At 38.8% G+C, this 25,951-nt stretch overlaps 1 protein-coding gene across 2 annotated transcripts in view; it reads right to left on the bottom strand.

Moving 5' to 3' along the window:
- Positions 1–10,470: 10,470 nt before the first annotated feature.
- AGPS (alkylglycerone phosphate synthase) overlaps positions 10,471–25,951 on the bottom strand; it is an 80,538-nt gene continuing 65,057 nt past the window's right edge. For both annotated transcript variants that reach the window (XM_061454299.1, XM_061454290.1), the window contains exons 15-20: positions 25,236–25,305; positions 24,180–24,241; positions 22,628–22,717; positions 22,089–22,188; positions 21,273–21,330; positions 10,471–13,707 (exon numbers count right to left, since the gene is read on the bottom strand). In XM_061454299.1, coding sequence (XP_061310283.1) covers positions 13,586–13,707; positions 21,273–21,330; positions 22,089–22,188; positions 22,628–22,717; positions 24,180–24,241; positions 25,236–25,305 — 502 coding nt within the window. In that variant the 3' untranslated portion in view covers positions 10,471–13,585. The remainder of the gene's footprint in view (positions 13,708–21,272; positions 21,331–22,088; positions 22,189–22,627; positions 22,718–24,179; positions 24,242–25,235; positions 25,306–25,951) is intronic.

Here is a 25,951-nt window from a genome sequence, read left to right as displayed (position 1 = left end):
AAATTATATGAATATAAATGATATAAATATAAGTCAGATATAGGGTTTTTTCCCCATCCAGAACTAAGATTCAGAGATCTGGAGAGCTGAGTGAGACATGCTTGCTCACTAATACACTGCTAAGAGAATCTTAGCTCATTCAAAGTTCAAGTTCAGCTCCAGGTCAGCAATGTCACATGTTTCTCAGCGGTGTTAACATCACCAGTGTCTTAGTGTGACTCCCAGCCCCTCCCAAGGCACTTGTTTGGGCTCATTCATGATGCCCAGACCACATTCTCTCCCATTTTTGATTTGTGCATTATAGCTATTTGCACATCATATATTCACTTCTTCAGGAGACCAAGGTCAAGGGAAAAAAATAAAGATTTTTTTAAACAGCCTCTTAAGGCACCATCAGTTTGTCATCCAGAAAAAACAGAGGAAGGCCATTGCTACATGACTGCAGGACTTTGCAAGTCCTCAGCAAGGATGTGGTGGAATGCAAGGTGTCCTTTCTCGGAGCCACTGAGAACTGCTGCCATATGGGAATTTATTATTTATTTGGTGTAGTCTATGGGGAAAAGGCCAATAGTGCCAATACACTGTGAGGCAAGATGTATGCTTGTATGGGAGTCAGTACCACAAATGTATTGAATTGGTCATTATTAGATATCTTCGCCTTTTTTGTGAACTGCTTCAGCCTCAACCCAAAACTTCCCCTTCTCAGTAGCATCTACCAAATGCTCCCAAAAAGTACCAATCTGGCACCTTTATTTTTAATAGGGCATGCAATCACATCAGAACTGCAGTTTGGTGCCAAAAGTAATTGCCATTTAAGAAACACATATACAACCAAAACTAGTTGTTTCTGGCATGCATCATGGACTTTGTGAATACTGTGCTAGGTAGCAGATTTGCTCATGTCCCCCAATTTTCCTAGGTATTTATACTTACAGAGCAAACACTTAAAACATTTGAACACTTTAATGTACCTGTACTCACCGTAGCACTCTGCTCCATTCAGGTGGGTTCACATGCTTGCTTTGCAAGTGCCCTGTTTTTCTGGTGAACAAACCTTACTCTAACAGCTACCAGTATATTAGACACATCTTTAAAAACATAACTGCACAGATGGAAATAACCTAATTTCAAGCTTAGTGGCATTCCTAAACTGCATATTCTGACCTGAAATCTTACCCAATGTACACATTTGTACCATTTTTCTTTAACTATCTCAAGGGGTTTGCCAAATCTATAGCAGAACTTCCTTGTTTTCAGAAGAGAAAGAAGTACGTGTTGCACTAGACATTAATGCACTTAAATCAGATTTGGCATACTTAAATTTAGCATAATTGTGTTTCCTTCTTTGTTTTTTTCCTATGCAAAGTGATTGGTATGAGCATTAGCATCTGTCTTTGCTTTTAATCTGTTTAAAACTTTATTAGCATAGTCATATAAGTAAATATCTTTTCATGAGCCTGTAAAACATCATTAGGTTATTCTTTCATCGTGTCAAGTTGGGTAAGCATCTCACAGTGCCTGTACATCTTCATGAGGATTTTATTATTTATTTTGATGTAGACCAAACTTAAAATGAAGACCTGTCCCAAGGCCCCAGGCTTCTCTGACAGTCTTTAAAATATACAGTAATAAAATTGAATTAACAGGCTCCCTCAGTGATTTCCAGATGGCAGGATGCTGGTAACAGCAGAGAAACCACAAAAGCTTCAGCTCTCTCTGTTCTGCTCCAGCATTGCAGCAGAGGCTTCCTTTGTGTCTCTCCCATCCCATAGTGGAAGGCCAGAGGGCAACAGCAGTGGGGCAGGCAAGAATGGATTCCTGTTGTCAAAATAACAACCTTGCCAATTTCCAAATGTTCAGGGAAGGCAACATCAGCTTTGGAGGGTAGTGCTCGACTGTGAAAGTTCTGGAGAAATAACCGCTCCCAGGTAGATAATTTAGCATTTTATCCACATGGAAACATTAACTGTGTCCAGTGAATTAGAGAATGAATTAGCAGCACAGTGGTTGCATTACTGAAGCTAATCTGTATTAATTCTGCATGTAGAGTACCATGATAGGAATTAAGCTCACCGCTAAGTATGCGGCTTACTCCAGGTTTGAAGAGAAAGGGGTCTACACTGGGAGCACCTGGAAACACAAGTACAAACCTGCAGTAGGTTCATTTTCCTGCTGATTAACCTTGAGTGCACCAGAGTGGACAGCTCTGACTCAGGACACTTGATTATAAATCTCACCTTCTGTCCAGCTGAAGTTACCTAAGCCATTTCCCTCCAGCTTTATAAACTGGACAAAACTGAAAAATTGTTTTCTTTGAATTTAGCAAATGCCAGGAGAACCAGCAATAGGGGAAAATCTTGTCCTGCATGAAAACATCTGCACAACTTTGCCAGTGTAGACCCAGTTAATACCCTTATCATCCAAAAAGAAAGCCACCACCAGAAGCAAATAAATTGTTTCTGTTGCTGTAACCTGCACAAGAAACTCAGAAGAATGCAGTAGTGTATCCACATTTGGCAAACCTGTCCCGATCCCTTAAAAATACATTGTCCTTGCAGTCTTTGCTGGCTAACACTTAATAGAAATAGGGCAATTCTCACTTGCAAGCAGGTCAAAAACTGATTTTTGTGCTTGAAAGCAACTATAGTACCTATGAAAGAGGTGACTAACCTTGCCAGCCACCTGTGGATAGCACCACTATTGATGCAGAGAAGTGTTTTGGACTGATTGCAAGATGTGGGCTTGATCCATTACAATTAATGTGTCTTCAAATACAGTGGTAAGTGAAGGGGCTTGGTAACTGCAGGACTGAGACTACAGTTCTGCAAACAAGTGGGATGGAGAGAGAGGAAGAATGAGCAAATAACACAAGCAGAGCTAAGTACTTTTTCTAAAGACATTTTTCTGTTCCAACACAGATGATTCTTCCTTTTCAGTCCATGGCAAACACAGCATCCCTTTTGGATACAAGATGCACCACTTAGATGCCTGTTCCTCCCTGTCCTTTAGTCTTCCTCACAGACCACACTGGCAAATACCCTTTTACAGGAATTACAGTTTCTTTAATGCGAGGATAATTAATTCAGAAGCATCCAGAGAGGAAACAAGAGTTCTCCCTTCATACTCCAGCAGGTCCTGACACAAGCGGGAAGACCCTCTATTTTACCTTCAGTGAAGTCAAGCAATAAACATTTATGATATCAACAGGTAATGCAATTCAAATGTTTCACTCCTGCTACCATTGCTGTTGAAGTACAGATAAATGATGCTCTGGACACCGAGCCTCACTAGTTAAACAATAATAGCTAATTATTAAACAGCCCTGATGCCCACAGACAGCATCCTTGCCCAATGGTCATCCCTTCTCCTTCTTGCAGGGTGCATGGAGGGGGTCAGGTCTTCACCAATCCGTAGGGCAGTGGTGGAGGCTCTGCAGCTGCCTCTTCCTCCTCATGAAGGCTGAGGAGCCCTGGGAGCTGCAGGACACCTCATGGTAGGGCAGGGTCCCAGGGCTCCTTCCTCTGTGGTGCAATAAGGAGACCTCTGGGCACCCCTACATTGTGCTGGTACCAGATGGCAATGAACCCAGGAGCTGTAACAAGCTCCCTGCGGTTCCCTCTTTCCACTAAACTGCCCCTTCTTCCTCCATGGCATTGTGAAAGAAAAGGTCATCAAACACACAAGCCACTGTCACGGTTGGGGAAACATAGGTATGCGGCTTAAGTAAAAATAACTTGATTGTACCAATAAAATTGAAAACAGAGAAATGACATAAAAAGAATGTACGTTATTTTCAATTGCAATTTTTTTTATATGTTCGTTTTTATTGCCTCGCTCCTTAAAATAAATCCAGGGCCTGATTTACTTTAATAAAAGTTTAATTTCACATCTTGGTTTCAGTTCTGTACTCTTAATTTGTTCTATGGCCAGCCTTCTGACAGGAAAAGAGCTAGAGCAGCTGTGGAGTTTTACAGGCAGGTTACACCCAAATCACTGTAGTACAGTGGTTAAGAGCAAATTCAGTTGTGGCTCTGACTGCACAGGAATGCGAGATTTCTTTTTTCCATATGTATTATTTTGAAAAGCAGCACAGGTTCAAACAGAGCTGTTCTCCACATCCACAAACACGTATGTTCACATTTCACAGGCCTATGTTCGAAAGTTGACAGAAACTCCATGCAAAAAAGGGATGTTCTAAAGGGCAAACCCAGAATATGTAATACACAATGACCTGCAGCGGCACCACAGAAGCCTCCTGCTTTCAGAACCTCAGCATACCAAGCCCAGTTTGGATTAGACCTCTTCCTACTTCTAAAAATCTCCAAGTGCTTTCAGAGTGCAAATGCAGATAACAGTTACTGCCCTTGCTCCGCAGCTGAGCAGTTGTGACCCTCCAGCTCATTCAACACACAAAATGGATCCATTAGCAAAGCCAGGTTGGACACACACATATTGGCTGCTTATAAACAAGGGCAGAACGTGATTTTGTTACCACAAATGACCAATATAATTGCACAGAAATTTAACAGTCTTTTAAAGTCACTTGGGACTCGCATGTCTCACATTGAAACCCTGCCTCAACGTGTCCGAAACACACACAAAAGCTAAGAGGCACCCGTGGGCACACAGATATGCCCTGAGGGAAGCCAGGCTCTGAACAGCAACACTCAGGTTTTATCCTGAGCTCCCCATTTCTCTTGGGCAGGCCTGGTTCCCCCAGCACCTCGCCAAGGACCTGACTGAGGGGACACCTTATGCACCTTCATTTTGGCCCAGGGAGAAGAGAGCTGCTCCACTATCAGCCCCTTTGACCACAGGGCGTTCTCAGGACACCCTGTCCTGCCAAGGCCATCCCACTGCAGATTTCACCCTCCAACCCCATCCTGGCCCTGACGTTCCTATTAGCAAGCAGCCAGGGACGCAATAAAAATCACCCATATCCTCACAGACTCATCCTCTTACCTCAGTGGGAAGCATCCTGACAGCCTCTCCCCACTCCAGTGGGCTGCACTGCACTGTGGAGAGCACCTCCTCCGGGGCTGCAGCCCCACATCGCCCCACACCCAGAACAGGGACAGCCCCCTCAGGTAAACCTGATGCATCTGGGGCAGGAAGGGGCCAAGTGAGGGCTGATCCCTGCCTCCCACCCGATGCACCGATGTGCTCCTCACCTGGCACAGAGCACAGCTGAGGTCCATCATTATCACTGCTGAGGGGGGGAACAGGCAGCAGCAGAGAAAGGGCCCGCCATTGTTTTCCAAATGAAGGCGTGTAAGATTTGCTTGGGCAGGGCTGGAAGCCATGTGAAGGATAAAGCTGGCTCTCTCAGGGCCAGAATATACACAGCCAGAGCAGAAAAGTCTGTTTGGTGTAAAATGGCAGGCATTTGCAGACACAGAGAGTGCAAACAGCCCTTGTGAGGTAGCTAGGCTCTCTGTGTGCTACAACACCCATGTGGTCCAGCCTGGCGGGGTGAGATCTGCAAACCTCTGCTGTCTTGGCTCCCCAGCCAGGTTCCTGGGAAGCCAAGGCATACACAACCATTTTGTTCCCGAAGAGCCAATTCACAAATCCTGTTGTTCAGACTCACAGTATAAGTGTAACGTCACAGTTACAATGCAAGATGCCAAGTGCCAGCAGCAAGCACATGGCTCTGCATGCAAAGGCTCGTGGATGCGAGCACAATCCTCCTAGACACTAGTCCCTGTGTTTATAAACCTGCTCAGCTTCCCCTTAAGGGAATTTGCCTTTAACCTCAGTGGTAAGCACTTGTGCTCTGGCTGCTGAAGGCCCTGCTGATTGCTATAGTGTCTCTGTAAGTGTAACTCATTACAAATGCATCATTCATCACCAGGTTCCCTGCCCTACCACTCACAGCTGTTTTAAGTTTGCTGTGTGCTGGCTGGGCTGCAGCTGTGCTATATCAGCATGTGGTTTTAAAACAAACCAAAGAAAACTAAAGTAACACTTTTGTACCATTTTTGTCAAAGGAGCGTGTAATAATCAGCCTATCCTTTCTGTGACAGGAGAATTTTGGTTTTAATAATGTAAACCCTGCTGCAACAGAGGTTGGTGGAAGGACCCAAAGCACTATAGCATGGCTGAGCAGGCCAGCCCACAAATGCTCAGCTGTAAGCACCTGAACAGTGACTACTCAAGTCCAGAAATGTAGAGAAGTCTTACATGAGCTACTGAAAAGAACAGGAAATAGTGTTGTGTTTTATTCATGTCCACAGAGCAGCACATAGCTCTACAAATGAAGAGACAGTGATTTCCTCTCATCGGCCTTAAAAAAAGTACTAAATTGTAACCAAGGCAGCAGATTTCTTACCATCCCAAATTTATTGCTTTTCTATAGCAACCAGCTCCCTTCTGCCTGGCTGTTGTTGCCAGATGTTCATTTCAGTGTAATTTAGCCATGCATGCAAGACACTGGCTTGCACTGCCCTTGCTCTGTTTTCCCCGTTAACAATTCTCTTTGCTTCCTGGTCACTATTTCATCAGCAATAACTCATGCAACAGACAGGTGAGGTTGTACAAAGAGGTTTTTATTGAGCATGCTGATGGGCTGTGCTGCCTGATGAAGCTTTGCAGGGAGTACAAGCCTTCTCAAAAGCTTTTCTCCACTGCCCCTTGGGCAGCAGTCACTCATCTCCTCCATCTTATACAGTAAACCCTGCTTCCTCAACCGCTCATTGGTTAGCAACCTGGAAGGACTCTCTGCTTGTAAAGGTAGGGCAACTCTTCATCAGGAGAACCATCAGGACAACCATCAGGACTTTGTTAACACACATAACAGACTCAGCTTATTTCCGTCATCTTACAATAGCTTTTCTCTTTCCCCTTCCCTCTCCCCAACTCCTTTTCACAGCTGCTTCTTGTTCCCTGCAGACTGTTTATAATGCTTTAAAGGAATCTCACCTCTTAAGGAGATGGCTACTATAATCCACCCATTGGAGACACTTCTGCATGTTTAAACTGAGCTCCAATACTATCTCAAGGAACCCAGAAGCCTCTGTTCTTCATGTTCTTATGCTAGAACATGCTAACCTGTAAAGCTGAGCAGAGCTGAAAACTTGGCACAACAGTTATGAGACAGAATCTTCATTTATCAAGAAAATATTAGTTAAAAAACAAACAAACCCAAACAAAATAATCCCAAGCAAAGAAAAAAGAAAAAAAAAGGAAAAAAAAAACCCACAAAAACAAAACAAACAAACAAAAAACAAAATAAAAACAAAACAAAACAAAAAAAAAAACAAAAAAAAAAACTCAACAAACAAACAAAACCTGACTGGAAGAACAGCATTGCCCTGTACCTTCAGGAGCAGGAGTACTAAAAAGGCCAGTTTGCCTTGTGGCTGACCGCACTCATCAAGGCACTTTAAGGGTCCAAGCACTGCAAGGCAGAGCACACTGACCATCTGCAGTGGATGCGCACCAACTAACATTTGGGATTTTACCATGTGGATTATCTGGTATTAAAACGGTTGAGCTGACATTTCAGCTTTCATCTTCCTTACCAGCCCAAATTAGGGTTGCTATTTTCCACAAAAAACTGCAAGAATTTAATACACTTAGACTTGAATCTTATTTGAGTTTGTCTGAAGCTGTTCATGAAGATCAAAAGCATTGCAGGGGAGAAAAAAGGAGAGGAATGAGGACCAAACTACACAGCAGAGAAACTTATTTGCTTTGTTTTCCCAGTATATTAGGCTAAAACCAGGATTCTGTCCTAAGTAAGTCAAGGAACAAACTTCAGATATACCCAGGGCTACGCCCTAAGCCCATAGTGTGGTCTGTATCATACCAACATCTTGTCAACAAGTGTCATTCTAAACCTGAGATTTTCATGCACCATTCAGCTCATCCACATCTTTGTTACATTTGCTTTCTAGCATTAGCCAGATTTACTTTCCTTAATGACCAGCGTTTACAGCCTCATCTCTGTATGTATTTACCCAGCTGCTATGTATTTGCTAGGTGAGCATGTGTGTCACTTCATGTTTCAGAAGGGCTTTTAACCCTTGCCTCTGGGCAGCCAGGATTTCCTGCTCTGCAGCAGCAGGAACTAAGTGAGACAGGAAACACTGCTGGCTGCTGCCAGGGGCTGGGAGGGAGAAAGGTCAACGGCTGTGTTTGTACCTTCTCATTACTCCCACATCCTCAGGCTTGCATCTAGTCAAGATTGCATTTATCAATGCCACTATCAATATCCAATTTATGCATAACTGAACTTAGCAGATAGCCCTTTATGCTTTGAGTATTTGCTGAACTTCATTTAATATGTAACATCAATGCCATTCATTGTCTTCAAATGGCTTTGAATATTACGTTGCTGAAGCTAGCAATAGCAACACCAGTAATCCACAGTTTCAGTGTCATGGGCATAGAGCCAACCTCTTCCAGCAGCCTGAAATTGGAGCAGCTTTATCAAAACCCCGTCTTGAGACCATCCCCTTTAGAATTTGCTTCAGGAGGTCAGCTGCACCAGGACAAGTCAGATGATACTGAACTGCAAAGTTGTGATGATCACTTGACATTCTTCATCATTAGAAAATAGTTTAATTTTAAAATGTGATTTTTTAAACAAAACCATTTTTCACTTATTTCCTAATTTAATCTGAAGCTCTAAAAGCATCAGTTTAAATTTTGCATTACAGTCACACCATCAGGTTTTGTCCATCATCTTTTTGCATACACACAACTTCATTGCAGAGATCAGTATGCTTTATCCTTTAAGAAGGTTGCTATGATACTTTATAGTACTACAATAAATGCATTAATTTAAAAGCTGCTATGTCCCCATATGTGTGTGGGGAGACATGCTACTACATACTACCATGAAGGTAGAAATAGGCTGAATACTACCCAAATAGGAATGTCATACTGGAATTGCTGAACAGTCAATTGAAACAAATTTAGCTTTATTCTGAATTAAAATGAAACATTCATAAAGTTCCCATAAAAAGTTCAATGCTTCGTTTTTCCAAAGTGCAAAACCAAATTCATAAATGAGACATTTCACAGCATTTCAGTAGAGGTACATGTTATTGCAGCTTGTATTGATGACTATTGCAAGTAACAATACAATTTTAAATATTATAACCCACATTTCTGAAACTGAATTTTTAATTTCAAAAGGACAGCACTAGTCTTTTTCAAAGACATTATGGCAAACATTTTTGAAAAGTATCTTTGATCACCTCTGCTCTTGAGCACCGCAACAGACCTTGAGGCTGAACCCAAACAAAGCAACTACCTGCCAATTCTGGTCTCCATAAAGTGGCTAGGGAAAGACATCAATTTATGTTAAAGGTAATGTGGAATTCAGAATCTGTGTTGGGACTACAAAACCATGAACAGTGAGCCGTAGTATTTACACAGCTGTGAGTTCAGGTCTAAGTTTTTATAAAACTTACTTCTTTTAAACAAAGAGAACATTGATGGAATCTGGCTGTCATCCTGAGACAAGTATATCATCATCTAAGGTCTCCTTCAAATTGAGACTATCTAGATCCAAGTAAAAAACCGTGCATTTTTATGCTGTTAGTAAAAGGGAAACACAAATAAAATGCTTGATGTCAGGTAGTTTTTGCTTTCCTGTGAAAAAGCACACAAAAGAAATTTGGATCATATTGAGAAATTGTTATACAAACTGAACCATGTCATTAGTTCGCCTGTCACCTGCATGCTGTGACTTTTGTGGGTTTTTAACAATGTGCACTGAAGAAACTGCGTTAACTAAGACAATTTAATAGCTCTTCAAGCAAGACATGATTTCAGCCATTTTAGCTCAAAGAGCATAAAGGCTTTATAGCAATGAAGCAGATAACTGAGAAACAACTCTTCTGCTCACACATGATGCATTCGTGCACATTGAACTTCTAAGTAAATTCCAGGACGTGTAACAAGGAGGTCTTAAATGAGATCAACAGCAGGAGACTGCACACCTCTTTGCAACAGCATAATACAATGGGTCTTTGAAATATGGGAAAGCTAAATCAGACAAGGTATGTCCCTGTATTATATTAGGAGAACTTTCCTAGAGAAGTTGAATGCGGTCCCTTTGCTGCCCAAACAGTGAATACTGAGGAAGTAAAATTTTTCAGCTGAGTAGACTGGTGTTTGTTTGGTCATCTGCCTTTCCTTCACTGAAATTCTCTCATTTTGCTTTACATGGGACACAAAAGCAAAGCTTCTATTGCCATACATTTACAAATTCAATCTCATTTCTCTCTGCAAGTGTCAAAACCTTCCTAATAGTCTTCCTTAGGTAAGAGCTCATCATCACGGTAAAGTGAACCAAATACGACAAGTTAGTAGAATATATTTGTTTAGTTTCAGCACAGAACCACGTAATTGTTTAGGCCCATTTTTTTATTAATAATATAAGGTTCTATATTTTCTTAACATTACAATTGATGTTTTACAGTTAATCTCACACTAAAATGACAAAGTTTGGCTTTATTTGCAGAAAGTTAAGTTACCTTGGTAAACAAACATTTCCAGGATTGAGAAGCAAATTGTGTTTTCTGGATTTCAGTGCTAATGTATCGCTGCCTTTGAAATTTGTTTCACTTAATTAACATTGCTATGGAAGAACTATTTGGCCTGGCCTTTGTTCACAGCTGTAAGGCAAAGATGACATCTCTAACTCAGAAATATACTGTAAGTTATGCAAGAAGAGTCATGTTTTTCTTTGACTGTAAGATTTAGACCCTGGACCAATTTCTAACAGATTTTCTTCTTCCCCCTCAAAATTATAAAGGTCTCTCCAACTTAAATACATTGCCCAGTCAAAGCATACTCACTCTGCACCTTTCCCTCTTCAAAGAAAGCAGAATTGGAATTCATGAGTAAATGAGTAATTGGAAGTCATGAGAAGACTAATTAAAACTGCTTGCAACTCACATACAGCCAAAACAGTCGAATGAATGAAAAAGTGATGTGTTATGCCAAGATACGCTTCTGATCTGCATGGATCAAACTCCACCTCTGAACAGGCTGCAGCTAAGGGAAGTGAAATCTTTAGAAAGAGATAGAGAATACACAAGGAAGAGTAGTGGAAGACTAGTAATGATGCGTTTCCAGGTCTCCTAAACTTGACGCTTTCCTCTACTTTGATTATAAATTTAAATGTGAAGTTAAAGACAAGTCAACAATACATGCATTTCAACAAGCTCTGACCGGTGTGTAAGATAGAAAAATATTCAGCAAGACAACAGTAGAGTGGCCATTAGAAAAAAAAAAAAAAGAAAATAGCCATTACAGTTGTAGTTAATCTTTTCCTCAGAGCTATCCAGTGACATTGCTTTGGGACCCTTACAGCCTGATATTTCACCTTCCCATAGGACAACTGACATGCAGTAAAAATCTTTACTGCATTTTAAATCACTCCAGAAGCCAGTAGCTACTTAAAGATTAGAAATAGAGAGTATAAGCGGTTTTGCCCATGTATCTTTACATACAGAAAAGGAGTAAGGAAACCATAGTTAGAAAATTGAGTTGTGTTGTACTTATGTCAAAATCATAAGAGACTGGTATTACTGAGCTGCGACTACTTGGTTTAGTTCTGTTTGTGCTGTCATTCTGCAAAAAGGCTTCACACACTTTCTGTCAAAATTGATTCTTCATCATAGACATATACTTTCACTGAGGCACATAAATACCTTTTATATTTACCAACTGCTAGAAAGGTCTCTTGTGTCAGAGCAATACAAGTCATCAGCAAGACACCAGCTGTGGCCATGTAGTCACCATAATGCAGCATGCAAAATAAAGAAGTCCCTTGCATAAACTTTGCTGAGACACCGTTGTGTACGTAAGGAACACTTAACCACAGTGCAAAGACTCAGCTTCCTAAACCAGACTACTCCTGTATTGTTCTCGTTGCTGCCAAAATATGAACTCTGGGGGCCAGAAGCAAAAATAGAAAATAATAGATTTTTATGTTGAAATGTTGTGAAGCAAAACCCATTGGAAATAAATCCAGCTGCACTGCAAATATAACATTAATATTCTGTTTCGTGACTTCTGGATCATAAACTTTTCCCTTATGTACCTTGAGAGCATCCATTTTAAAGTGGTTTTGAGTGTTCACATTTTTTGATAATTTAAATTGTAGCATTGAAATTGGTTTTAAACAAGTGCAAAGTTGTCTGATATGCAGTATTTTTCAAGCATTTTATACTCTTTTTAGTATATTACCAAAACTAATTAGACAGTATTCTAAAAGAGTTTAAAAACAAAATGCAATTTCATTTCTTCTCCTCATTAAGGGCACTACCAATACAAAAGGTGTCCAAACTGACACTATACCTGTGAAGCAGTTGCCTACAGAGAGGGTAGTCTGTATTTTTTCCATCCTCTGCAGTCATATACATTAATTATCAAAAAGTTGGATAATTTAAGAAAAGAACCCACCTTAAAAATGGATCATGAGTATTGATAAATACTTTTAGTTTTACTGATTAACATTCAAGTTTCAGTGTAAAAATGCGTACTCTTACACAATACTGCTCAAAAAATTTTCGTTTTCTTAAAGTTTAATGGACAATTAAAATTGTGGCTACTTGTGAAGTGAACGATTCATAAAGGCCATACGAAAGTGTACAAAACTAAAAAGGGAAATCTCACTTCCAGGGTGACAGTATATTGTCCACTTAAATGTTTTATTAAACTCTTAAGACTGTTTCAAAAGACAGTGCTGGGCAGTTTCATTTGAATAGCCAAAACATTATTTTTAACTGAAAAAGATTATTTTGCATTTCTGCAAAATAAACAGGAGCAAACCCCATACACACTAGGACTGAAGTACAGATGAACACAAAGTTTTGTTACAGACCTGTTTTCAACATACAGTGAGAAACGTCCATTGTACAAAACTTAGTGACTGACCTACAATTAATTTAAGATTATCCCAGCAATGCAAATACAACTCAGAACAGCTCAATTGTGTAAGATTTCCCAATAGGACTACAGTGAGAGACTGAGTTTTTAGACATATTTTGACTTACATAGTCTTTTTTTTATCAAAGCCTACATTTGTACTTAAAGTGTTGGGTGGTTACAAGCCTGTCACACATTTAATCCTCCAGTACAGTGAAGTACTCCTTGGTGTTTTCTCATCTGTCTCTTTAGCAGCTTTCCTTTAGCAAGAGGCTGGGCTGAGCAGCTGCTTTTGTAGAAAATACTGTTGTTAGTCTTTGTTCTCCTTGCAGGGGAGGCTTTAGTAAGAAACATCTGGCAGTATCCAGCATTGAAACTACTGTCAACTGTGTTGCCTAACCAAACTTGGAAAACCAAGTTTGCATTTCCTGCTTGGTAATAACTCTTAAACAACCCACTGGGCACAAAGTGTAAGAGCACGGTAAGTAAAAATCCGTAAACATTAACAGTGATGATTACACTTTATTGGGGGGAGGGGAATAAGGTAGCAAAAAAAAAAATAAAATATCAAAGTCACTAGTTTTTAAAGTTTAGTCTATGTTATATTTGATTACTGGGATATCAGTACAATGAAAGTGGAGGATTTTCAACAGTAATTTCGAAGAAGTTTTAGTACATCATGTTGTGCAGGGCTTTATAAAAGATTTTTGTTTCCAAAGATGTTATTGGGGTCCACATATTCTTTAACAGATCTCAGCATTCCCAGGCCAACATCAGAGATGCTCTCCTTCATCCAGCGCTTCCGCAATTTGCCTACTGGAAAAACAAAAACAAAGTGTTTCAATATATGACAGGATTGTAGGAGCCAAATCAATCTTGTGACCATGAATGAATAAACACTGTGTGATAAATGCTTTTATTCAAAAATGAGAAATGTTTTGCTTTATTTGATTTATTGAGCCCACCAGACTATCAAGCTCATTAAGCTCAGCATACTCCCAGAGGAAGACTGTGTTCCACACTGTCTACTTTCTTTAGAAACTATGAAATTCAGAGGAAGTTTAGGCTGAAATCTTTATTAAAATAGGGAATCGATAATACGTTTTAAAAAGCCACCAAACTAATTTTAAGTAGGAAACTGTACAGGGGATTACTAAAAAGAAGAACCCCTTGATTACTTTAAAGTGAAAACATAACTCAATAATCTAACTTAAACCAGTATTGGTTTCAATAGTAAAAAAAAAGTTAAGCTTTCTGCTTAGCAAACACTTACTTAAAAAAAAAAAAACAAAATATCTTATTGTATTCAAAAACTTTTACACAGGCTGGAAATTGCTCAAATCATTAATTACATAAGAGATTATTTTTCCATCTAAAAACAGATAGTCACAACATATACCAAATACAAAGGAAGGCTGAAACACCAGCGATTTAAAAACTCATTTCACTAAGTCTCACAATAGTCCTGTTAAATGGCCAAGTGTTCACTTACTAATTAACCAAGTTAATCAACTCTGATTTAACAGATCATTCAAAATAAAGGACATTTTTTTCATTAAGCACACTCTAGCATTTAACTTGTCAGCCTGAAATCCATTTGTCAGTATGAAGCAATATAGTAAAGGTTTGAGAGACAGATGCTTTAAGAGTATCTGAAGCTAAATTCAAGCCATCTTTTGTGCCCTGTTCTCAGTGTAACCATCAAACTGTCATCAGAATAATAAATTACAGGGACACCTCTGGAGAACAGGGTATATTTGTTTATACCTTAAGGAATATGAGCTAGTCACATGCCAACTGAAAAGAAAACAATGTGAGAAAGAATGAAATTTGCAGTTTGCTAGAAAACTACTATTAGCAGCATGTGTGTCAAGAGTGAAGATCATAACTGAAGGACAAAATAATCTGTCATGTGGTAGGAACTCTGGTTGTATTTTGCATCCCAGCTCAAGAAAAAACAAAACAAAAACCAAAAACCCATCTGTAAATACACCATCACTACAACGTGACTGTCTGAGCACGCTGATGTAGTGAAATTTTATCTGGGGAAATTTAATACGACAGCTACAAAAAAAGAATCACGGACGTGGCTTGACCATTACCTCAGGTCACTCACACTGGCTCTTACACAAGCAGCTGAAGAACAGTCATTACCATTCTCAACTGTTATCTGTAATATAGTTTCAGTGAATGTGTCCTGTGGTTATGGATGTAATTGTCCTGAAAAGACTGCAAACAACTGCTCCAACAAGATGGAGCACATTAGAATCACAGCAGGATGCCCAACAGCTAGCATGCCTGCCTCTTTTACACCTCCAGTAATAATGCAATTCCACAAGGAACTGAGCTACTGTCTGAGCAGCACCAGTCGTTGCATATTTAATGAAGTCGCTCACCAAGTGCTGGAAAACAGAAGGTGTTTGGAGTGCATCATTAGTTCTGTCAAAGTGATAATTTACACATCTATCTTGTCAAATTTTCTATGGTTTATACTTTTGCAATAATAAATCTAACATACATTTGATTAGTGAACTGGAAAGAAAAAAAGCTGTACTACAGTTACCAGCAGTCCTTCACAAACATTTTCACTGAAAAGATTTTAACCCCTTGATAGCAGTGGGTTGAGCCTCTGCTTCTACTGTTCACGTCAATAAGATATACATGGATTTCTCAGCTACTCAAGTTTTCATATTAATTAGAGTTAAAAAGCACTGAAGCAATCTCACTCTTTGAATTCTACACTGGTCCATCTGATTAAATGGAAAAATAGACCAAGTGAAGGAAAGGCTTTGTGCACCTGAGAGCACCACTTAGAAAAGCAATGTTTATATTTATTTCACTTTGGGTTACTGCTGCCCTGTAAGTATTCTCCTCCTTCTCCATAGGATGATCCGATTAGCTTCAAGGATGAGAAGGGAAAAGGAAGAAGAAAATGCCCTAATAGTAAATGATGTTACCATGAACATAGGAATAACTCTAAGTGGTAAAGCAGCTGAACTCCACTCTAACCCTAGCCAAAGAACAGCTCATGAGGAAGCATGAGCTTCCCCAGTAATAAAAGATCTGTTAAGCCTGATCTTACCACAGACTAGAGAAAACCGCCTTTCTATTTCTAGCCTACAGAAAGTAGACATTTTAGTTTTAGGCCTAGATGATGCCATTTATCTAGAACTGACATACAACAATGCACAGAACCAGGTTTTATCCAAGCATCTACCACTTACAGACTATCAGCCTTGTATACTTTTCCCAATTAAAGAGTGAGACCAAATTCACCTGATTCTATCTGATACATCATAATATTATTAAGGTTCTCAAATCAGCATAATGTTGTACAATCAATTTGTAGTAGTTTAACAAGTAACTACTTGTCAAGTCAGCACATACCTGCTGGCCACAAAGATGGTAAAACTGGAGTATAGCTCTCCTGGGTCATAAAAGTTACACTTGTTCATCCTTGAAAATGCTTTTGGATAGCTGCAAAATGCCCTGCTGCCAAGGATGGACCTAGCAAACAGCAGGCCGCAATTGCTTTTGTCACTCTGGAATGTAAAGTATTTGGACACATATGAACAGTCCCTGTAAGGAAAGTTTTAATGTAACTAATGGAACCCAGGATAGATTCTACACCCATGCAGAACAGATGTGTAGCAGTGTCTGGTCTCAGTGGAAACAGGCCATAGTGGCACTGCACATGGCTCTGGACTTTCTCTGCTCCAGCCCTTTCAACTCAGAGACAGTTACTGCAGAACAACTGCTTTGGAAAAGAAGAAGCAAAAAGAGGTCATAAGAAGGATGGGGCTCTTACTGAAGCTGACTGAAAGCATCTCTCTGCTCTTAGAAACTGCTGAAGAGGTTATTACACTTCCAGAGAAAGCTGCAATACTGAGAAAGGTCAGTGCATTGATCTAATACTCTGGTAGTGCTGGAATAGATTGGACCAGCATACCTGACATCTACTATGTAATTAATTAACAATTACAATCACTGTAACATCTTCCACATTTTCACTTGATATCTAAACAACTAAGATGTTGATTAATCAAAATTGTTTGCATTTCTTTGGTGAAAAAGGCACTGAAGATGCCTATTTTATTAAGACTTTCAACTGACTAAGTAGAAAAATACAACTGCCTTATCACATAATGTTACCTTCTATGCCTCACAAATGTCACAATTTAAACTAATCTGTACAGCAAGCTCTGGTTTTAAAATCAAAGTATCTAGTTTTAAAATCAGTCTCCAAGTAAGAAGATAATGTTCCTGCATAGAGGAGAAAATGTGTTCAACTTTCCCCATAAGAGAATTTTATAATTCCAGATTTTGTAGTTTGTGGGTTAATTACTTCAGTGTATAGTTAAGCCACAGTCTCTTAATGATGCCAAGGAATTGCAATGTCAAACATGCAACTGAATGCAGATAAGGTGGGGGGGGGGGGGGTGTTGGGTTTTTTGTTTGCTTGTTTTGGGGTTTTTGTTTGATTTGGGTTTTTGGGGTTTGTGGTTTGTTTTGGTTGGCTGGTTTTTTTTTGTGTTTTTTTGTTTGGTTGGTTTGGTTTTTTTTTGGTTTGGTTGTTTTTTTACTTTTTCTCTTTAGTTTTTCTACATAAACTGGCAGGAAATTGATACTATACCTAAACATATGGAACAGGGTCTACCTGGTTAACCTTTACTCTAGTCAATTTGTCTAGAAAGTGGATGAAAATGAGTTCTATTACTTTAAGTGGCTAAATGGGGGTATTTTCCTCAAACTCATAAGCTGGTAATTGCTTCCGTAAGTAACTAGTTTTAGTTAAAACATTCCCTGCAAGGGAAACAATCTATCATGAATTTTTTATACTCTTCCTTAGTTTTACATGGGTGCTTAGCTTGGTAATACAGAGGAAATCAGGCTCAAGTCCAGCCAGCTCCCTTCTGATGCTGTACTCTTAAGGGGTTATAATTGTATTTATATAGGAACCATATCTACTGATACTTGCTCATCAAATTATGTATACAAAAAAAGCATGTATTTTATAAAACAGGAATTAAGAATGCAAGGTGTGACACATCATATGGGTGGTTTTAAGGCTTGTCCTAATGATTAGAGAATCATTTATCTAAACTTAATCTTACACATACAAGAAATTGGCATTCCTAATGTTGCTTTTTAAATGCTAAGTTACTATAAGCTAACTGGCTCTAGCAACCCTTACTTACATGACTCAAATCTGAAGATACTCAATTGCCAGAAAAGCTGATGGATCAAACTGTGTTCAGAGGTATGCACTATCCCTTTCCTAAGTGTAGGACATAGTCAAGGCAAGGTGAAGACTGTAAAAATCTCCTGTAGGAAATGGAGACAAGGGGAATGCTGCAACTAGAACATCTGATTTTGAAGTGCATTTCAAAAATGTCTACGAAGTCACATGTTATGACACATCATTTAGGTAAAATGGAAAAAGGAGGCAGAAGAAACTACTTCAAAGTCACACATTAAACATTACTTTAAAACCATTAAACCTTTCAGCAGTTTGTTCACAACAAATTTAACAACAGACCTACTACATTTAAACAAGACTGTCAGGATCAAAAATGTCTGGTACCTCCTCTATATGGCTCTATTTCTGACATACCGGAGAATGGCTGAATTCTCCCTGCGTAAGAAGTGCCTATCTGATCAGCTATGCATTTTGGGTGTATTTTTATAGCAACAAATATGCCTGATTCTTCCTAAATGCAAGTTCTAGTTCATTATATAAACCAAAACCTTATCAAGTGTTAAATGCTAACATTAAAAGTAGGAAAGCCACTCCTGCCATGACACTTACCAATTAAATATTTGAAAGCTGAAAGTGAGAAGGACTTCAAAAAGGACAATTTGATTAAAGTAATTTAAGTTGCAATATCATAGAAATTCTACGCAGATTTATAAAAAATATAATCTGCATATTCTACCTCAAAATAAGTAATTGTTACACTGAAAGGATAAATTTGTTACACAGATGTATCTGTCTTCACTACAGCTTCTTGTGTCCATGAGATGCTTTCTGTACAAGGCTGATACTGATACACTTCTGCACTTTCTCTGTGGCGATGTGTTGTTCTTACATATTGTAAGGTGTGATCATTAATGTAATCCATTAACAAAAAATGTTATGCTTCTTACAAATTTTAAGTCTCAAAACTCATCGGGGGGCTAAGGAAGGACACACATGTAAACCTTCTCACAGTATTGCTACCTTTAGAGAGTCTTGCCTAAAAGTTACAATATTTTTCATTAGCCTGGATGAAGGGGAGAAGAGACACTGAGATTAAAACAGAATCCAAACTAAAGTCTTTCTGAAATGACTCTTCACAAGGTTAAAAGTATTATGATTTCAGTTCTAACCGTAATTGTAGTTATGCATCTACCTACAGTTAGTACTTCCCAGATGTAATTTAGAGCTTTAACCATCTCAAACTGTCATATATGACCACTTCTTCACTCAAGGAGTGTATGAAGATTGACTTAAGCAGGCTTTGTATTTCCTATAGCCTCGAGTCCCAGACTACATCTGTTTTCTTTGATACACAAAACCAGAGTTAAAATAGCTCCATTTATCACAGGGTGATTGTAGGCAGACAAACTAGCCTGACTGCTTCCAGATAGTGAAAACAACTGTTATTAATCACAATTACAAGACAAATACAAGAAATTGCACCAGTATTTTCTTTTACCCCACACAATAGACTAGTCTTAGCAGTGCCAAGAATGACAGGGCCTTAAGGTCATTAAATAAAACTAACACTGTTAGAGTAATTCTCAGCAGCACTTTTGCTAAGAACTAGAAAAAATGAATCTTGAATATCATACACAATGAACTGCCAGACAAAACCACTCAGACCTGAAAATATTTATAAGAGGCAGTCATGCATACAACAGCAGCAGAAGTCTAACAAAAACCAAGTTTTCCATATCTGTGGAGTCAGAAAGCTCAAATGTGCAGGGGTTTTAGAATGCTATATAGCTTTTTTTCTTGTTCAACATACGCAGTAAGCAAGGTTTCATATGGTGAGGGCAACTACCTCCAAACACATGACAAGCTCCAGCTGCATGCAAGTTAATGGATAAAATGCTAGGCACAGTAAAATACAGCTGCCACAGCAGGGGAGAGCACAACAGTACATCAAGGAGGTAATTCCACATCTCATATGTGAGAGCCGACTGGTCCAATGTACCACCATATTAAAGATTTAATCAGAGGAAAATAAGAGCGTATTAAAAAATCCTGAAGCCGTTTTCACTCATGTTATCATCATCTACACATCTTTCAATATCCTGACACTGCTAAACCAGAGTCAAATTCAGTTTCTGTCACAAAGCTAGATGTCTGAAAACAGCCCCAGCTGAAGGTTTCAAGTCCAGGAAGTTGCCATTATGTTTTAAGGCACAGCTTCCACCTTTCAGTTTTCACACACACAGAGCCTTATTAGAATCACAAAATTTTTTATCTAGTTTCATACCATTAGACTACTTCTTTGCTTTTATTTCTGTGACCAAACACCCCAAGAGAGGAGAGATAAGAAATACATTAACTTAACCAGTAAGCCGCACTTAAGAAGTTCACTGCACAAGTCAAATTGACTTCACAAGTCTTGCATGCATCCGAGTATGCAGCATTGTATAGGACACATGTAATCAAATTAGGCTACCTGAATATGTGGGAAAAGCATACATAAGGTATACAAAGCATCCCTTACACATGCCATAGGTTCTTAATAGTAAAAGCACAAAATAGCTTGCAAAGAGGCTAATAACTCATGACAAGTAATTTCCAAACTCCAAGAAAAGAAATTGAATAATCATAACACACCGATAATATCAATACTTCCCTAACAATTACACAATAAATGGTAGGTTGCAACATAGCCCATTTCAGGTCAGTAGCTCTTTTATGCAGATACTTTCACTAAATGCTCTGAACTTAAGGCTAATGGCTTTTACCTAGCCATAGCAGCCTAAGCTGTCTTAAAACTGTGAAGTTGAGGTCTTCATAACTGAATACATCTATGCACAAGGGTCAGAAGAAGCTGCTTAAGACAGACTGACCAACTACGTTTTCAGGTTCTCGCAAAGCCAATAGACTTCTTATAAAAGATTTGAGGCTGGTGCTCATAAATACACCACACTGTGTGATTTGACATCAAGCAAATAAGGTCTAGGGACATATGCCATGGAAATCTGGCAAAGGCACAAGAAATTCCTAGGAAGAATGCCAGGAGATGGCCTTCCCCTTTTCTCCCCCAGTAATTTCAGTTAATGCCTGTAAAATATTTTTCAAAGTTCAATTACAAACTATTCTATGTAGTCATGAATATTTAGCAATATTGAAGACACTAATATTAGACTGAGAACATTACCTCCATGGTGATGTGACAGACTACCCCCATTGGCAAGTATTTCTTCTCTAGCAGCCCTCTAAATTGGAAAGAGAAGATACTTATTCAACAGCAAAAGCACAAGATTTTTGTTGTTAGTCAAATGGTTGCTATGGTACTAATTTACACAGGTGTATGAGGTTTCAGAAGTTATCAAGGGCATGCAACCCAGGTAAGCATTTTAATTCAAGTGTGCAGATAAATTTAAGTGGGGATTTTCCAAATAAACATTATGAAAGCCAACACATTTCAAATGGCATCTGTTACAACAAATCTAACATAGCAGACTTAGATCAGTGTTTACCTAGGCCTAAACAGAAATAACCACAGTAGTTAATTCTCTAAAATAGCACAAGAAAGACCCTCACATTTATTATTCTCTATACTGTTAATAAAAGATCTCGATATCTTGATAGTTTTACCATGTATTTTAAAGACTAATTGAGTATTACATGAAAGAAGTAGCTTCATAGATAGTGAAACTAAGAAAGTCTTGTTTCCCATGGATTTGGGTTTTATGGTTGATAGTTTTTGCCATCCAAGAACAAACTCCAGTTCAAGCTTTCCTACACTTCACTCATAAGCTGATGTCTAACATACTCACCTAGTAGTCTTTTCTCTACTTGGTGCACTATTAGAGTGCACCTCTTTCCCTAGCTGCTAGTGATAAAACCTTTACAAACAGACTTCGAGGATCCTTCCTGAAAAAATCAGTTAGCTTGGCCAATGTGTTCAGCATATATTATAGGACATCAGTTTCTTTCCTGCCCCCTTAACTATCACTCTTACATACATTACCTCAATTTGTTCATAGACATGAATAGGATCACTAATTCCTCTGTAGTTAAAGGCAAAGTAGAAGTAGACACATGCACCTGCATCGTAAGTCTGTGTCACCCTGTCAAAGAGAACTGCATTACAAACAAAGCTTTATGGTATTAAGCCAGCCACTGTATGACATACATTACACAATTCAGAAAGTTACTTGGCTTATTTAAAAGGGTGGACTTTTTTTAGTTTTGTACTCTTTTTGACCAGACTTCACAAATGATTAAAGGCCAAGAGCTTCAACTCTCAGTTATAAGTCATTATACTCAAGTCTCATTAATATCAACAAGAGTAAGTATCAAGACTAATCAAGCGCTACTAATCTCTTGAATTATCCACTTGTCCATGTAATCCACTTCCAGGTTAAAAAGAAAGATCAAGATTACTAGTGTTTGTAATACCATTAATAGATGCACTTTACCTACTAGCTAGCAAGTTTGATGACCTCTGCCTTAGTTCTCTTACTAATCAAAGATTCAAAAAATTATTTAGGTTGTTGCAAGGCTTACCTGCAGGTGGAAAGAGGAGCAAACTGAACGCCCTTTTCTTTGCATTCTCTTACTATCCTTTCTTTTACATTCCTACAAAGGTCCAAAACCCTACAACAAAACACATATTAAATATAAAACCTACTATATCTTCTTATGCAATTTCCTAAAAACACAACTTCAACAATTTTTTCAGAAAAGTATAATCTAATAAAAACAGGTTCTAGCAGGCAATTGTCTGTTTTACCTGGCTTAGATTTTGTTCCAAGAATAGTCCTCATCAAGACTTCACTAGTATTGCTTTTTCTGTACTTCTCCTGTAAGTTTGCTGAGGTAGAATAGGTAATGAAAGCTCTTTTTCTCAAGGGATAGGAATCACTAGTTTGCCAGCTTGACATGTTATAGTTCTCATATGGCAATGAGCTATTAAACCTGGTCATAAGCCATACCTGTTTTGCTTTAATTATTTCTAACATGGTAACATGTGCTTGCAGCCCAGAAAGTCAACTGTATCCGGGGCTGCATTAAAAGCAGCATAACCAGCAGGTGGAGGGAAGGGATACAGCCCTGCACTCTGCATTCTTGAGACCCCACCTGGAATACTGCTTCCAGCTCTGGTGCCCACAACATAAGGACGTGGAGCTGTTGGAGTCCAGAGGAGGCCATGAAGATGATCAGAGGGCTGGAGCACCTCTCCTATGAAGACAGGCTGAGAGAGCTGGGGTTGTTCAGCCTTCAGAAGAGAAGGCTCAGGGAGACCTTACAACAGTCTTCCAGTCCCTAAAGGGGGCCTCTACAAGAAATCTGGACAGGGACTTCCTACAAAGGCACACAGCAACAGGGCAAGGGATAACTTTAAACTGCAAAGAGTTTAAGGATTTAGGTTAGATATTGGGAAGAATTTATTTCCTGTGAGGGTGGTGAGGCACAGGCTGCCCAGAGAAGCTGTGGCTGCCCCATCCCTGGCAATGTTCAAGGCCAGGTTGGATGAGGCTTTGAGCAACCTGGTCTAGTGGAAGATGTCCCTGTCCATGGCAGTGGGATTGGAACTAGATGCTCTTAAGGTCCCTTCTAAGACAACCAATTAGGTAAAAGACCTTAATCTTGGACAGAAAGTTATATTTTCAGTTTTCATTTCCCTGCATTGCTCAGGAAAGAAAAAACTTAAATATACTTAAACAATTTTTTTAACCTTCACTATGAACTTGTCTGTTTCAAATACACTGCTGATCCCACATATGTGGCTGCTCATCACACAATACAGTTATTTTGACTGTTGTCCAGCTTCCTAAACTGGGCAATTTCAAGTCCCATATTTGTTACAGTAAGCTAGCCTGAGTTGAAATATCACAGAATGCTTGCATATATTGGATTTACACAATCCTGACATGTAATTTATTAGCAACTTTAGCAAGAACACACAGGTGCAAAACTTGAGGCACATCAGGGTGCCTCCAACACACATAAGGCCTAAATTAAATAAAGTTTCCCCATGAGCAAACATTAGTTAGGAATAATTTGAATGAAATCAAGTACAAGTTCTAAGCAATTCTGAAGAATAATCACAGTTTACCTGTCCCAAGGAACAGATGTCTCAAATGATTCTCCTATTACATAGTAATCCAGGCCAAGGTCCTAATAAATAGAAAAAGGAAATTATCAGTAACATTCAGCATCAACATCTGGGAATCTCATTTATGCTACACAGCTAACAGTTGAGGAACTTCAGTTAGTTCTTATGAGAAAAACAGAAAGTCTGTTTAGCAAAAATAGCCATGTCCCAGTGACATTAGTCTGTAATTATGGAAATAGGGTAGCTCTTCAAAGAAAGATGACAAACATTTTGATGTCATGGCTACAGTGAGACAAATTGTCAGACTGTCAGTAAGCCTACATTAATCAAATATTTGTATCAATGGAGCATCAAGCCAAGAAGTCCGTTGTCCTAACCAATATGACACCTAATAGAAATAATTATTTGGAATGCAATTCTTACCTAGGTAGAATAAATACAAGCATTTTGCACATTTTACATGCAGCCTGATGAAATAATGGGAAACTCAGTGATTTTTCCCCAACTATAAAATCCACTTAAAATCTATAACTTAGGATGTGCGTGCTATTCTCAAAAAAAGAGCTCTCAAACAGCAGGACTGAAATTTGTAAGAACAGCTGCAGCAATTCAGACTAAAGGTCAGTTTCTCCTGGAATTCCGATTCAAACCACAGCCAAGAACAGATATCTAAAGACAAGTAAGAGCTGAGTGAGCACATGAGTATTTCAGGTACTCTCCCAGCCTTCGACTACATTCAACCTGTAGATTTGTAAGTCTGATCTGTTTATTTAGCAACTGCTAAATAAACCAATGGAAGCTTCAATCTAATTTTCTCTACCCTTATTAGGGGCCATTTTTTTAATGAGCACATAAATTTATGTTTTTATGGTGTTTTGAGATGAAGTTCCATGAGCAAACACTACTCAGAAATGGAAGAGATACAACCTCTGGGAGAACTGAGATATCAACCAAAGCAACCTGCATTTAGATTTCAGAGAAAGCATCTTCAAAAGAAAAGCTGTTTTGTTGTATCAACCAACAAAAGTTTCAGCAAGCAGACAAAATGTGACCTACCCGAAGGTAAGCGATGACAAATGTCAGCATATATCCTCTCTGTCCATTATCTTCTCCTGCTGCCAAGCCACTGCAATTAACAAGAATTTAATTAATTTTCCAGCAAAGCAGTCACTTGTTTCCAAAAGTGTTTAGAAAATAATACTTTGATATCAAACATATGTGTAAGTTTAGATGTGTCTAAACTGCATTACAATAGTTGCAAGTATTAGGGTCATCTTCAATAGACATAAGAAGTCACTTCAGACCAGACCTATAACTCTTTGCATCTCTTTTTATACCATAGTCTGAAGAGATGAACACTAACAAAATATTTAATGTGATCTTTAAGTCTTCAAACATCAAAAGAGAGAGGGGAAAAGGAACTAGACATAATATATCGTTCATGTTCATTTACAGGAATACATGTAACAACATTTCTAAGTGCGTTGGATCTGTTCATTTGTATGCTTACAGGTCACTGAGAGCAAGACTACTGACTTGAGATCCCAAAAGTGTAAGTGATGTGAATAGAGAAAAAAAAAGAAAAAAGACAGAACTAAAAAAAAAAAAGGAAATTAAGATATTAAACACTTAATAGTTAACTAAGCCTTAACTGAGCAGCACAGAGCACTGTCTAACAGGCTTCACACAGACAAGTTTCATCCCCCCATATCAACTCATCACCTTGAAATACCACAAAATACAAAGGATTTACAGTTGAAGCCTTTTCTTGC

The sequence above is a fragment of the Pezoporus flaviventris genome, unplaced genomic scaffold, assembly GCF_033815535.1.
Source record: "Pezoporus flaviventris isolate CSIRO_AGI_PZ_B2104156 unplaced genomic scaffold, CSIRO_AGI_Pfla_v1 ptg000001l, whole genome shotgun sequence".
Lineage (NCBI taxonomy): Eukaryota > Metazoa > Chordata > Aves > Psittaciformes > Psittacidae > Pezoporus > Pezoporus flaviventris.
Note: the sequence above shows the minus strand (reverse complement) of the source record. Positions and strands in the feature narration are given on the sequence as shown.